This window comes from Prionailurus viverrinus, chromosome A3, assembly GCF_022837055.1.
Source record: "Prionailurus viverrinus isolate Anna chromosome A3, UM_Priviv_1.0, whole genome shotgun sequence".
Lineage (NCBI taxonomy): Eukaryota > Metazoa > Chordata > Mammalia > Carnivora > Felidae > Prionailurus > Prionailurus viverrinus.
Window position 1 is genome coordinate 122,108,337 of NC_062563.1, and position 16,091 is coordinate 122,124,427.

A 16,091-nucleotide genomic window follows, 5' to 3' on the forward strand; every position below is an offset into this window, starting at 1 on the left:
TGTTCATACATAGAGCAGTGAAATTATGATAGAACTAATCATCTGGGTTTTTTTTTTTTTTAATGCTTATTTATTCTTGACAGACACACACACACAGTGCATGGAGGAAGGGCAGAGAGAGGGAGACACAGAATCCAAAGCAGGCTCCAGGCTCTGAGCCACCAGTACAGAGCACCATGCAGGGCTTGAACTCACAAACTGCAAGATCATGACCTAAGCCAAAGTCGGACACTTAACTGACTGAGCCACCCAAGCGCCCCTGGGTTATCTATCTTAAAAGTTGACTCTGGATAGTAAGGAATTACTATGATTTATCTTTAGTGTGATGAGGGTGTTATAGTTACATTTTAAATGTTTTTAAACTTTTTTTATTTTAGAGAGAGAGCCAGAGAACTCAAGCAGGGGAGAGGGGCTGAGGGGGAAGAGAGGAAAGGAGAGAGAGGGAGAGAGAGGGAAGGAGAGAGAGGGAAGGAGAGAGAGGGGGAGAGAGAGAGGGGGGGGGGGAAGAGGGAGACAGGGGGGGTGCTGAAATCAAGAGTCCCAACACCTAACCGACTGAGCCATCCAGGCGCCCCCCCATTGCTGATATTCTTAATCAGGATGCGAAGAATTATACCTGGCAACATCAACAATGGGTTATTCAGGAATTTAAACTTTGGGAAAATAAGCTGCAACATGCAGACCAACTTTTTTTTTTTTTTTAAAGTACGCTCCATACCCAAAGTGGGGCTTGAACTCACAACCCCTAGATTAAGAGCTGCATGCTCCACCAACTGGGCCAGCCAGGTGCCCCTAGACCAACTTGTTAAGGAGGATATGAGAAATAACTCTGTCTGCAACCAAGATATTTCATAATTTCTAACACCACTGGCCCCAAAGATCATGCTATATTGGAGAGAAAAGTCCAGTACACTCTGGAAAAGGTCAAACCAGTACCACATAATGAAAGCGCACAGAACTATCAGAAAGGGAGTTTACAGGACTGTGGTCTTTCCAAACATCTCAATCTGTTAAATCACTTAATCATTTACGACCAAGTCACAATTCCCCCTAATTGGCTTCTTTGTGGCTGTCTATGAAGACATGCTAGAAAACCAATGTGACAACAAGGAGGACATTCTTTTTTTCTACACTCAATGAACTCACAACCCTGAGATCTGGAGTTGCAAACTCCACCAACTGAACCAGCCAGGCACCCAGAGGAGGATGTTATTTTACTTTTTTTTTTTTTTTTAAAGCTTGAAAACAATTTTTTCCTTAAGCACCAAGAACATTCTTCATAAAGCATTAGAGTCGTGTGAAATCCTAAAGAAAAGGACGCTAGGGGAGCCTGGGTGGCTCAGTCGGTAAAGTATCTGACTTCAGCTCAGATCATGATCTCAGGTTCATGAGTTCGAGCCCCTGTCAGACTGTGCTGACAGTTCAGAGCCTGGAGGCTCCTCCTGATTCTGTGTCTCCCTCTCTCTCGCTGCCCCTCCTCTGCTCACGCACTGTGTCTCTCAAAAATGAATAAACATAAAAAAAATTTTTTTTAAAGAAAAAGAAAAGGACACTATAAGAAACGAATATTGGAAATATACTGAAGATCCCTTCAAAGCAAACCACCACAGAAAGTCACCTACCAACAAATGTACAACAATAATATTTGGAAGAATTTGATGGAATGCTTTTATTTTAAGAGACTGTAATGCAGGAATTTATAACTAAAGTGATCGTTCCCTTTGCCTGTGGTAGAAAATGTGCCGTGTGATGCTACTTGGGTGCTGTGGCTATTCAGGCTAGTAATTCTGATTCTTTTAAAGCAAAGTAACTTGAAGGGAGGGAGAAGAAACAAGAGTCCCAAGAAGGAATGTTTGTAGTCTTACCAACATTTACTCTAATGCCTTTGCATCACCTCCTCCCTAAAGGTAGTATGTGCCACTGTGTTGCATTTGCACCATTAATGAGTGCAGGTAACTTGTATGTGATGGATAAAAGTAACTTCGGTTGTGGTTCAGGAGCAGGAATGCAATTGTTACATTAGAGATGCTATGCCACATAGTATCTGGCTCACGGTAACTACTGCCAAAAGAAAGGTTTTGTAATAAAATTATGGATGCATCCTAAAAAAATAAAAAAAAATGTGCAAATTAAAAAAATAAAAACAAAGTCTGATTAATAGACAATAAATATTGTTGGTCAATGATTATTAAATGCTTCAGTACTTTAGGAGAAAAAAATCTAGGTGACTATTTGCTACTGAAAATGTTGGAGTATTTTTCTACACAAAGAAGCTGAAATTAAAATATTTTATTTCTCTACAAAGAAACAAATTTAGACTGGAATAACATATCCCCTCTTCCATTTTCTACCTGTTTAGTTTGTCTTCCATTCATTCTAAAGGAATTTGGGTCACAGAAGAACATTCTAAGGCACCATTTAAACATATGCTTCTGTTATTATTATCATCAGCTCTCTGATTCTAGCTGCGTAGGGTGGTTTGCCATTTGGAAATAATAGAAGTGAAATGCCTTGAAGAGAGCCTACTATACAGAAAACACTCAATAGGTGGTAGCTAAAAACAATATAAAAAAGCACAAAAAGAGGAACTGGAAAGGATTGTTAGCCTAGATATAAAAACTATACTCAAATAACTATTTACAAGAAACACCTTTAAATATACAGACACATACATAGTTAAATTGAAATTAAAAGGAAGGAGAAAGATACACCATGTAAGCAAGCACCAATCATAAGGAAGCCGGTATAAGTAACTATATTAGTATCAGGCAAAGTAAACTTCAACACAAAATTATTAGGGATTAAAAGAGATGTTTCTTTACTGCTAAAAAGGTCAATTAATCAGAAAAAAAAAATTTTACCTCTGCACAGACCTAACTACATAGCTTTAGCATACATGAAGTAAAATGTTGACAGGAATAAAGGAGAAGTAGACAAATCCACAATAATAGTTGTAGATTTTAGCACAGATCTGTAAGTAACTGACAAAATAAGCAGAAAAATAAAGCAGTAATTTAATTTATTGAAAAGTTATAGTAATTAAGAGAAAGCGTAGCTGGCAAAAGATAGGTGGACCACTCAAATAGAATGGAGAGTCCAGAACAGATCATGTGATTTACACAGGATGCCACAGCAATCGGGCCAGGAAAGAAGTCTCTTCCACAGTGTAATATCTGGGACGTGGCCACGTGACTTGCTCCAACGGATGTTAGAAGAGTGACACAAGTAAAACTTTGCTTAGTGGGACGAGCCTTGTGCCTCTGCCCTTGTTATGAGAACATGGACAAGCAGGCTGCTGATTCAAGGAGAAGAGACACAAGGAGCAGACCCAGACTCACAGAGATGTAGCCTAAATTAGCGCTCCCTCAGATGACCTGCAAACGTGAATGAGCTCAGCGGAGACCAGAAAAGCCATACCAGCCAACACATAAATACTTACCATAACAGGCCAGGAGATTTTCCTATATGTTTACTGAGCAATGCTGATTGATATATCCATATAAGCAAATGTAAATGTGGACCATTACCAATAAAAATAGAATGGATCATCGATTTCATATAATGGATTATACTATAGAAATCAAAATAAATGAGGTACAGTTACATACATCAACACAGTGAGTCTCAAAAACAAAAGTTGTACAACACATATAATAACATTCATATCATGGGGGCGCCTGGGTGGCTCAGGCGGTTAAGTGTCCGACTTCAGATCAGGTCATGATCTCACACTCCGTGATTTCGAGCCCCACATCAGGCTCTGTGCTGACAGTTCGGAGCCTGGAGCCTGCTTTGGATTCTGTGTATCCCTCTCTTTCTGCCCCTCCCCTGCTCATGCTCTCTGTCTCAAAAACAAATAAAAACATTAAAAAAAATAACATTCATATCATGTTAAAAAAAAAAAAAAAGCAAAGCTGCCTTTCTTTTTCCTTACTAAACAACTTGGTCCAAAAGCCAATAGTATGGCAGAACATGGGAACCAGAAACAATAGGGAGTTGTGGTGGCCCAGGACAGGGACTCAGAGTCTAAGCAGGGTGAAGAAGGTCTCTGCACAGGAAAGCTAACCACCTGCATGGTGCCAGAGCCCAATGAACACAAGAAGGGTGTCCACGCAGGCGGAGGTGAAGCAGGGGTGGTCAGAGCTTACACGGGTGAGGGGTGTGTCCCACACAGAAGACTTGTCCAGTACAGACTGCCAGCAGCCCACTGGGGTGAGGAATATGTCCAAACTGAGGGGCAGAAGAAGTGGCACAAGGTGGACTGTGTCAAGCAAAACGGAAAGAGCCTTCTCACAGAGGAGCGGCCAACTGCAGCGTCAGAACCAGAGAGGGGTGAAGAGAGTGTACAAGCACCGGGGAGAAGAGGCTGCACTGAATGTCACCAAGAGGGTAAAGAGGCCAGCGGCACAGGGTGTTGAAGTGGTCTGGGGTGATGTGTCAGAGACCCAGCAGGAAGAGGAGGGAACTCAAGAAGGATATGGTAAAGCCCAGGCAGGGTGAAGAAGTCTTCCATGAGGGGGAGGTGGCAATGGGGAACAAAGACATTGGCTCCACACAGGAGAACTAATCAATAAACAAATATATTAAGAATAATTGAAGCCAGGCTATTCAGTATGGGAGAAATCAGTTATAAACACAGAAAGGAAAAAACTGGAATAAACTCCATGGTGGTAGATTGAGTTTGGCAGTATCTATGTGAACTCATGCTTTTTGTTCTGCAAAGATATAGAAAATACAGATATATATGTACATGTGTGTGTACACCCATCACTCTCTCCACTCAGAGGGCCTGAGAACGGTGGGTAGCCACTGTCCACTGAAAAAGAACCAGGGCTTCTGAGAAAAAGACTAAAACCTGAAAAAACTTCTGTGCCAGAAAACAAAGAAATAAAGAATGATGGGAACATGTCAGTAAGATAAAGGCAGTCCCACTGACTATATCTGGGAATATATGAGCATTAAAATAAATTTTGCTGGTGAGAGCATACAATCCATCAAATAAAATAGGAAACATGAGAAGATGTAGGTATAAATAAACGAATAAATCTGATGTCATAGGAAAAACATGTAATTATGCAATTTCAAACCTCTTCCCCAGAAAATATGTATTAACTACAAAGAGAAAAAATAACTTTATATTAAAGGAGACTGTCAGATATCCCTTTAATCAAGTGAACAAACATGGGGCACCTGGGTGGCTCACTCGGTTAAGCGTCCCACTTCGGCTCAGGTCATGATCTCACGGTTCATGAGTTCGAACCCCACATTGGGCTCTGTGCTGACAGCTCAGAGCCTGGAGCCTGTTTGGATTCTGTGTCTCCCTCTCTCTCTACCCCTCCCCCACTCACACTCTGTCTCTCAAAAATAAATAAATGTTAAAAAAATTTAATAAAAAAAAGGGAACAAATTTAACATCATAGTGGGACAAAATGTAAATTATGCCACCTGACAGAACGCAATGAGATACAAAAGCATCACTTTTGTGATATTCCTGCCAAAATTAGAGAACTAAATATAATTATGAGAAACAATCAAATACAAAATTGGCCCGTAATTAAAAGAAACATACCAAGGTTATAAAAATCAAAGAAAGAGTGAGGAACTATTATTTCAAACTCAACATAATAAAAGCCATATATGAAATTCCCATAGCTAGTATCAGCCTCAGTGGGGAAAAATGGAGAGCTTTTCCTCTTCGGTCAGGAACAGGACAGGAATGACCACTCTCATCACTACGAGTTAACATAGTACTAGACGTCTCAGCCCCAGCAATCAGAAAACAAAAAGAAATAAAAGGCATCCAAATTGGCAGGAAGAAGTCAAACTTTCACTATTGAAGATGACATGATACTCTATCTGGAAAACCCAAAAGACCTCACCAAAAAATTACTAAAACTAAATACATGAATTATGCAAAGCTGCAAGATATAAAATCAACATACAGAAATTTGTTGCATTTCTATACACCGATAATGAAGCAGGAGAAAAAGAAATTAAAGAATCGATCCCATTTAGACCTGCACCAAAACCAGTAAGATACCTAAGAATAAACCTAATAAAAAAGGTTAAAAGATCTGAAAACTACAGAACACTTATGAAAGAAATTGAAAAGAACACAAAGAAATAGGAAAAAAATTCCATGCTCATGGATTGGAAAAACAAACATGATTAAAATGTCTGCACTACCCAAAGCAATCTACACATTTAATGCAATCCCTATCAAAATATCACCAGCATTTCTCACAGAGCTAGAACAAACAATCCTAAAATTTGTATGGAATCACAAGAAACCGTGAATAGTCAAAGCAATCCTGACAAAGAAAAGCAAAGCTGGAGGCATCACAATTCCGGACTTCAAGCTTATATTACAAAGCTGTAGTCATCAAGACAGTATGGTACTGGCACAAAAACAGACATAGATCAATGGAAGAAAACAGAAAACCCAGAAATGGGCCCACAACCATGTGGTCAATTCATCTTCAACAAAGCAGGAAAGAATATGTAATGAGAAAAAGGTTTCTTCAACAAATGGTGTTGGGAAAACTGGACAGCAACATGCAGAAGAATGACACTAGACCACTTTCCTACACCATACACAAAACTAAATTCCAAATGAATGAAAGACCTAAATGTGAGACAGGAAACCACCAAAATCCTAGAGGAAAATACAGGCAGCAACCTCTCTGACTTCAGCCATAGCAACTTCTTACCTGACACACTGATGGAGACAGGGGAAACAAAACCAAAAATGAACTATTAGCACTTCAACAAAATAAAAAGTTCTGCAGAGAAAAGGAAACAATCAACAAAACTAAAGGGCAGCCTATGGAATGGAAAAGATATATGCAAATGACATATCTGAAAAAGGGTTAGTATCTAAAGTCTATTAAGAACTTATCAAACTCAACACCCAAAAAACAAATAATCCAGTGAAGAAATGGGCAAAAGACATGAATAGACATTTTTCCAAAGACATCCAGATGGCTAACAGACACATTAAAAGATGTTCAACATCACACAAATCAAAACCACAATGAGATACAACCTCACACCCGTCAGAATGGCTAACATTAACAACATAGGAAAACAACAGATGTTGGTGAGGATGTGGGCAAAGGGGAACCCTCTTGCACTGTTGGTGGGAATGCAAACTGCTGCAGCCACTCTGGAGAACAGTATGGAGGTTCCTCAGAAAGTGAGAAACAGAACTACCCTAGCCCTAGCAATTGCACTACTAGCTATTTACTCAAAGGATACAAAACTACTGATTTGAAGGGGCACATATACCCTGATGTTTACAGCACCATTAGCAACAATAGCCAAACCATGGAAAGAGCCCAGGTGTCCATCAACTGATGAATGGATAAAGGACACGCGTGTATATGCATGCGTGTGTGTACACAGATGCACATATACACACAATGGAATATTACTCAGCCATCAAAAAGGATGAAATCTTGCCATGTGCAACAACATGGATGGAACTACACACTGTATTATGCTAAGTGAAATAAGTCAGTGAAAAAAAAACAAATATCATAATTTCACTCATGTGGAATTTAGGAAACAAAATAGACGAACATATGGGAAGGGGGAAAAAAAGAATATATGGGAGGCAGGGAAGCAAACCATAAGAGATTCTTAATGATAGAGAACAAACAGTGTTAATGGAAGGAGGTGGGTGGGGGACTGGCTAGATGGGTGATGAACATTCAGGAGGGCACTTGTTATGATGAGCACTGCGTGTTGTTGTATGTAAATTATTAATCACCAAATTCTGATTCTGAAACCAATACTACACTATATGTCAACTAACTAGGATTTAAATAAAATCTTGGAAGAAACAAAAAACACAACAACAACAAAAAAACCCAGAAACTGGGACATGTGTGATTCTGAATAGTCTTTGGATAAAATGGATAATATCGGATTAAATGTCAAACTTTGAATAGGGCCAAACATTAGCTGGAAGAAGTGTATCAGTGTTACATTTCCAGATGGTTGAATTGTGGTTATATGGGATAATGCCCATGTTTGTAGGAAATACCAGAGTATTTTGGGTGATGGGTCATCAGCTTGGCAACTTACTCTTGAATGGCTAGGAAAAAAAAGTTCTTTATAGTGTTCTTAAAATTTTTCTGTATGTTTATGATTGTTGTAAAACTTAAGATAATTAATTGACAATGAGCAAAACAACTCAATATTTTTAAAAGATACATATGTACTTGGCAAACCTATGAATAAAACCAGATGAAGGATGCGCCTGGGTGGCTCAGCTGTTAAGCGTCCGACTCTTGGTTTCAGCTGAGGTCATGATCTCAGTTTCAGGAGTTCGAGTCCCTCACTGGGTTCTGTGCTAACAGTGCAGAGCGTCCTTGGATTATCTCTCTCCCTCCCTGTCTCTCCCCTACCCATGCTGTCTCTCTCTCAAAATAAAGGACTTAAAAAAAAAAAGCAGAAGAATAACACAAATTCAGAATAGAGTATCTCCTGCACAAAAGGAAAGAAATATGACCAAAGAAAGGCACACAGATACATTGGTGTTTGTTTTGAGTGAGGCAGTATATGTGTTTATCTTATTATTAATTTAACTATACATATATAACTTTTATGTAAAACATTTCTCTCCAAAATGTTTTAATGTTTTTAAATAAAGAAGGAAACCTATGCACAGTATGTTCCTACTTCTAATTAAAATGAACAAAAATTTTTGGGGTGCCTGGCTGGCTCACTTGGAAGAGCACGAAACTTGTAATCTCAGGATCATGAGTTCAAGCTCCATGATGGGGGTAGAGTTTACTTAAAAAATTAAATAGGGGTGCCTGGGTGGCTCAGTCGGTTGGGTGTCCGACTTCGGCTCAGGTCATGATCATGCGGTCCGTGAGTTCAAGCCCCGTGTTGGGCTCTGTGCTGACAGCCCAGAGCCTGGAGCCTGTTTCAGATTCTGTGTCTCCCTCTCTCTCTGACCTTCCCCCATTCACGCTCTGTCTCTCTCTGTCTCAAAAATGAATAAACGTTAAAAAAAATTAAAAATAAATAAAAATAAATTTAAAATATTAAAAATTTTAAGAGATAAAAGACTGGAGGGGTGCCTGGTGGCGCAGTCGGTTAAGCGTCCGACTTCAGCCGGGTCACGATCTCACGTTCCGGGAGTTCGAGCCCCGCGTCAGGGTCTGGGCTGATGGCTCAGAGCCTGGAGCCTGTTTCCGATTCTGTGTCTCCCTCTCTCTCTGCCCCTCCCCCGTTCATGCTCTGTCTCTCTCTGTCCCAAAAATAAAATAAACGTTGAAAAAAAAAAATTAAAAAAAAAAAAAAAAAAAGAGATAAAAGACTGGAAAAACCCATGAAACTGACAATAGTGATTATCTCCGGGTGATGGAATTTCAAATGACTTCAATTTCTTTCAATATTTTTCTGTATATTTTTCAACAGAAAATATGCATATAATGCTAACGACTGATTTTAAAATATATTAAAAACAATTCTTCTAAAATTATATATCTAGGGGCGCCTGGGTGGCTCAGTAGGGTAAGCATCTGACTCTTGATCTCAGCTCGCATCACAATCTCACGGTTTGTGAGATGAGCCCTGTGACAGACTGCACTGACAATGCAAGACCTGCTTCATATTCTCTCTCTCCCTCCCTGTCTGCCCTTCCCTCGCTTGTGCACACATGTGCATGCTCTCTCTCTAAATAAATAAATAAACATTAAACAAAAATGGTTACAGGGCACCTGGGTAGCTCAGTCACTTAAGTGTCCAACTTTGGCTCAGGTCACGATCCCATTGTTGAGTTCAAGCCCCACATTGGGTTCTCTGCTGCCAGTGCAGAGCCTGCTTCGGATCCTCTGTCCCCCTCGCTCTCTGCCCCTCCCTGGCTCACCTCGCTCTTTCTCTCTCAAAAATAAGCAAACATTAAAAAAAAGACACTTTCAGGGGCGCCTGGGTGGCTCAGTCGGTTAAGTGTCCGACTTCAACTCAGGTCACGATCTCGCGGTCCATGAGTTCGAGCCCCGCGTCAGGCTCTGGGCTAATGGCTCAGAGCCTGGAGCCTGTTTCACATTCTGTGTCTCCCTCTCTCTCTGCCCCTCCCCCGTTCATGCTCTGTCTCTCTCTGTCTCAAAAATAAAATAAAACGTTAAAAAAAATTAAAAAAAAAAAGATACTTTCACTTAAAAACAATGGTTACAAAAGTAAATTAAAAATAAATTAATAAAATTACATATTTAGATATATAGGAAAACTAACCAAATGATAATCCATACGACAAACTGAAAATACTTCATCTCCAAAAATTTTTATTTTCATGATATATTATGTTTAGAGAACTAAGATCCTTGCTTAGTTCTTAAACTCTGCCTACTGAACTGAAAAGAAATTTAAAAAGAAAAAAATTAAGACAAATAATGAAATGGAAGACTCACCTATGAGAAATGTTAAATTTCTGGACAATCCGTTTTCCATTGGCTAACCAGATCTGTACATTAGTGATGGGTTCCAGGTTGTTTAGTTGAACAACAGACAAATTTTTATTCTCGACTTCAATACTCTTTGCCTTAGAAACAATTTTTGGTGTGGCACTAAGAAAATCCAGACAACAAAATCAGATGCATGTTGTTCATTAAGCAAAACCTTATCATTAAATAATTACTACAAAAATTTTACATTAAGTATACTTTAGCAAGATTTTAGTAAGTCAATGCTATTTCCTCAATAATATTATTTATGTCCATCATATATGATGAGATGAATGTAGCAACCTAATGAAATTAGGCATATCTGAGTAATTTGTAAGACTGTAGAATGCTATGTAAATATTATGATAAAATATTGTAAATATATTGTAATTATTTAAATAGCACCTTACAGAATAATTTTACAGGGTTATTAGATCCACGGACTTTACCTTTACCTACTACTCCCCATTTCTGTAAGAAATGGGGCACCTGGGTGGCTCAGTCAGTTAGTGTTCGACTTCAGCTCAGGTCGTGATCTCACAGTTCCTGAGATGGAGCCCCATGACAGGCTCTGTGCTGACAGCTCAGAGCCTGGAGCCTGTCTTCAGATTCTGTGACTCCCTCTCTCTCTGCCCCTCCCCTAATTGCGTTGTCTCTCTCTCTCTCTCTCCCAAAAATAAATAAAACTTTAAAAAAATTTTCTGTAAAAAATAAGAAGTTTTCAAGAGATTAATCTTTGGGTTATAAAGGGGGAAAAAAAGGAAGCAAAGTATTTCCTGATTATTCTGAAAGTTACATCTGAATTTTTTTTAATGTTTACTCATTTTTGAGACAGAGAGACAGTGCATGAGTGGGGGTGGGGAGGAATATGTGCAGACAGAGACAGGGAGACACAGAACTCAAAGCAGGCTCCATGCCGTCAGCACAGAGCCTAATGTGGGGCTCAAACTCACAAACCATGAGATCATGACCTGAGCTGAAGTTGGACACTTAACCGAGCCACCCAGGTGCCTCGACATCTGAATATTTTTATATGTGTGGATGAATATGTAGATAACTTTACCAACCTTGATAATATATGAGAATGCATAAAAATACAAGCGATCACATATGTAACCTCTTTGTAATTGTCATAAGACAGATATGATGAAGACTGCAAAATGTGACACTAAAGGCTTTGATATGGATACTAACTTTATCATGCATTTTTCAGTTTTATTACCTCACAATTCAGATACTTATCACAGAACACAACGTTGAAGGCACTGATAAGTATAAAATTGAACCCTATATTCAAAACTTAACATATGTACTCTGTAACATTAATGGCAATGATCAAGGAGTGGGTGCAAGGGAGAAAAATTATATATACATCCAATTTTGCCTAATGTCCTAAATAATCCACGTCCTTTTAATTTGGTAAAATCAAAAAAGCCTCCACGATTTTTTTAGTGTACTACCAGCATGTGTTAATTTACACTAAAGTAAATAGGACCTAGGAGTCCTCATGAAAGTTAAGAATAATCTCACTTCCAATGAGAGAAATAAGTTCTTTATATATGGTCTATATTGTAAAATAATGACAAGTTGAGTATTAGTCAAGCCTCTGTTTATGGAAAACACAGCTAATGAGCCTATTTACCTTCCCAGTCTATGACCCTGTCCTGAAAAGGGCTGGAACACCGGCTTCGTTGACACACATACTTCATTTTTTTTGTCTTCAACTTTAACATCCACCTCCTCTTTATCAAAAATTCCCTGTAATTCCAAAGGTAATTCCCTAGGAAGGAAAAGAAACAAAGTGATAAAGCTCCCAATATGTTTTTTCTTTCTCTGAAAAACATATTCTGTATGCAAACAGAACTGAAAAATATATAGAAATAAGAGGCATATATAATACAATAAAAAACTAAATATATTCTTAAAACTTTATTTTTAAGTAATCTCTCCACCCAATGTGGGGCTCAAACCCACAACCCAATCAAGAGTCAGATGTTCTGACTGAGCCAGCTATTTGCTCCCAAACGGGATGTATTTAAAATACAGTCAAATAAGATGAATACCAAGAAATAAGAACAATACAGAGTAATTTCTTTTCATGTTTGTTCATTTATTTTTGAGAGAGCCCACACACGAGTTGGGGAGGGGCAACGAGAGAGGAAACACAGAATCTGAAGCAGGCTCCAGGCTCTGAGCCGTCAGCACAGAGCCCAATGCTGGGCTCGAACGCACAAACTGTGGAGACCATGACCTGAACTGAAGTCAGATGCTTAACTGACTGAGCCACCCAGGTGCCCCAAATACAGAGTTAATTTTTAAGACTACAAATTCATGAACAGCTTGAGTTACTCAGCAGTACCTAGAATAGTACTAAAGTCATGAAATATTTGATGACTATATTCTGCTAAATTTAAACAATTTGATCTCTTTATAGGTGTCTGAATAAAACTAAAAATGTGCTAGAAAAATCAGGCTCTCATTTCCACTTTTAAATAGAAATATAAAAAAAATTAAAAAATATATAGATTTACTCTACACATGATGAAATAAAATACAAAACATGTAGAATTTAAAAAAGCATTTTCACATTTCATACTCCTAACAGAAAGATAAAGTAACACAGTTAGGACGTGGACTCCATCAGAGGCTCTGTCTCATATACCACAGATGCTTCTCTTCTGAACAAGGTAAACTTTTTTGAATCTTACGATCTTTTAAAAGCAGTCTTGGGGTGCCTGGGTGGCTCAGTCGGTTGAGCGTCTGACTTTGGCTCAGGTCATGATCTCGCAGTCCGTGACTTCGAGCCCTGCGTCGGGGTCTGTGCTGACCGCTCAGAGCCTGGAGCCTGTTTCAGATGCTGTGTCTCCCTCTCTCTCTGACCCTCCCCCATTCATGCTCTCTGTCTCAAAAATAATAAACGTTAAAAAAAAAAAATTTAAAGCAGTCTTTTCTAATGAACACTTGAAAGTTTACAATGTTATGGAATACACAGATATATGAGCAATGAACTTCCATGGGAAAATTTTAACCAAATTACAAGTTTTAACATACTTATAAAATAATTTTTTCTTGATAACTGAAATAATACAAATTCATTTTATACTTAGGATTTTTGTACTTTTCTGTATATGTTATACTTCAAAAAATTTTTATTTAAAAATAAGCAATACATGTTTGTTCTAAAAAAAAAAAAGATGTAAAAAATGTAAACATAAGTCAACTTGGAAAGTGACAATCCTAGGGTACTTGGGTGGCTCAGTTGGTTAAGTGACTAACTCTTATTCTCAGCTCAGCTAATGATTTCATGGTTCCTGAGATCAAGCCCTGAGTCAGGCTTTGCACTGATGGGTGGAGCCTTCTTGGGATCCTCTCTCAATGCCCATCCCCCATCCCCCATACATTCACTCTCTCTCAAAATCAATAAATAAATAACTAAAAAGAAAGAGACATTCCTTATAAACCTACTCTCACTTTAATAAAAAAAACTGGGGCACCCGGCTGGCTCAGTTGGTAGACTATGCAATTCTTTCACTTTTTTTTTTTTTAAAGTAATCTCTACACCCAATGTAGGGCTCAAACGCACAACCCCTAGGGCTCAGGAACCTGAGATCAAGAATCACATGTTCCACCAACTGAACCAGTCAGGTGCCCTGAGCATGTGATTCTTCATCTTGGTTGGGATTGTGAGTTCAAGCCCCATGTTGGGCCTAGAGCTTACATTAAAACAAAAACATAAACAACACACATTGGGGCACCTGGGTGGCTCAGTCAGTTAACTGTCTGACTTCAGCTCAGGTCATGATCTCGCAGTTCGTGAGTTCAAGCCCCGTGTCTGGGTCTGTGCTGAGAGCTCAGAGCCTGTAGCCTGCTTCAGATTCTGTGTCTCCCTCTCTCTCTGCCCCTCCCCCACTCATATTCTGTCTCTGTCTCTAGAAAATAAACATTAAAAAAAAATTTTAAAACCCCACAAAACTCTGGTGTTTTATCTCCTAGATTTTCTCTATACATATAATAAAACTCCATGTAATTGTTTTATTTTTTCTGCAGATGGTATTGATGTATACAAATTATCAGTATTCTCTGCAAACTTTTTTTTTTTTTTTTAAGTTTATCTGTTTTGAGAGAGACCGAGCACCAGCAGGGGAGAGGCAGTGAGAGAGAGAGAAAGAGAATCTCAAGCAGACTTCATGCTGTCAACACAGAGCCTGACGTGGGGCTGGATCTCTCACGAAGTGTGAGATGAAGACATGAGCCAAAATCAAGAGTCAGACGCTCAACTGACTGAGCTACCCAGGCGTCCCTGCAAACTTTTTAAAAATAAAAGATACCACGGAAATCTTCTCATGTTAACATATAGACGTATATCATTCACTTTTATCAAATGCATACTGTTATAAAGCAGATCAAACGGTACAAATACATAAAATATTCTTTCCATTTTTTTCTTAGTGATTCATAGGAATTGTATATATATTCCATCTGCATGACATACATGAAACAAGTACTCCAGTCTGGCAGTTCTCTTTTGACTGCATATAAGTGTCGCTGGTAAATATGTTTTTAATATTTATATAATGAGATTTATCTATATTTTTTTACATTGCTTCAGGGATTCGTGCCAACCATAGCTATATGTAATAATGTGGATTCTGCCAAATGAAACGTTTAAAATATCCTTGAGTTTACAAAGAGTACTTACCCCTTTTTGATGGAGTTTAGAAACTGCTGACTTGCACCATCAGAGTAACTTCGGAAATCGTCATTGACCGTGAATCCATTTTTCCATAATTTTATACTAACATCTACCTGCAAAACAGTAAGAAAAAAATGTATTACGTTAATAAAATGTACTAGATTAAAATTCTGAATTTTTTTCTATTGTATGTATTTTATGTATCATTCCCTTTTTAAAATTGGTAAAATTGACATATAACATTGTACTTATTTTTAGTGTACAACAAAATGACCTTATATATGCACATACTGCGAGATGATTATCACATTTTGGTCAACATCCATTACCAAACTACAATTTTTTTTCCAGTTTTACTGAGAAACTAATACACATCACTATGTAAGTTTAATGCATAGAACATTATGCTCTGATTTACGTGTATTGTAAAATAATTACCACAATAGGTTCAGCTAACACTCATAATACACATAATGATACAATAAAAAGAAAAGAAGGGGTGCCTGGGTGGCTCAGCTGGTTGAGCATCCAACTTCGGCCCTTGGTTCCTGAGTTCCAGCCCCAGGTCCGGATCTGTGCTGACAGCTCAGAGCCTGGAGCCTGCTTCAGATCTGTGTCTCCCTCTCTCTCTGCCCCTCCCCTGCTTGTGTTCTGTCTCTCTCTCTCTCAAAAAATACATAAACATTTTAAAAAATTTAAAAAAAACAAAGAGAAAAAAATAATTTTCTCCTTGTGATGACAACTCAGAAGATTTACTCTAATTTTCCTATGTATCAGAGCAGTCATCCATTGTGCATTATAACTCCAGTAATTATCTTACACTTGGAAGTTTGTACATCCTGATCACCTTCTGCAAAATTTTTTTTAACATATATTTTTGAGAGACAGACAGCGAGACACAATGTGAGCAGGGGAGGGGCAGAGAGGGAGGGAGACACAGA

At 38.5% G+C, this 16,091-nt stretch overlaps 1 protein-coding gene across 1 annotated transcript in view; it reads right to left on the reverse strand.

Moving 5' to 3' along the window:
- The window catches only part of UBXN2A (UBX domain protein 2A), a 46,945-nt gene that overhangs the window by 3,449 nt on the left and 27,405 nt on the right, over positions 1-16,091 (reverse strand). The window contains exons 4-6 of the mRNA XM_047852131.1: positions 15,157-15,263; positions 12,100-12,237; positions 10,425-10,580 (exon numbers count right to left, since the gene is read on the reverse strand). Of these exons, the coding sequence (XP_047708087.1) occupies positions 10,425-10,580; positions 12,100-12,237; positions 15,157-15,263 (401 nt within the window). The remainder of the gene's footprint in view (positions 1-10,424; positions 10,581-12,099; positions 12,238-15,156; positions 15,264-16,091) is intronic.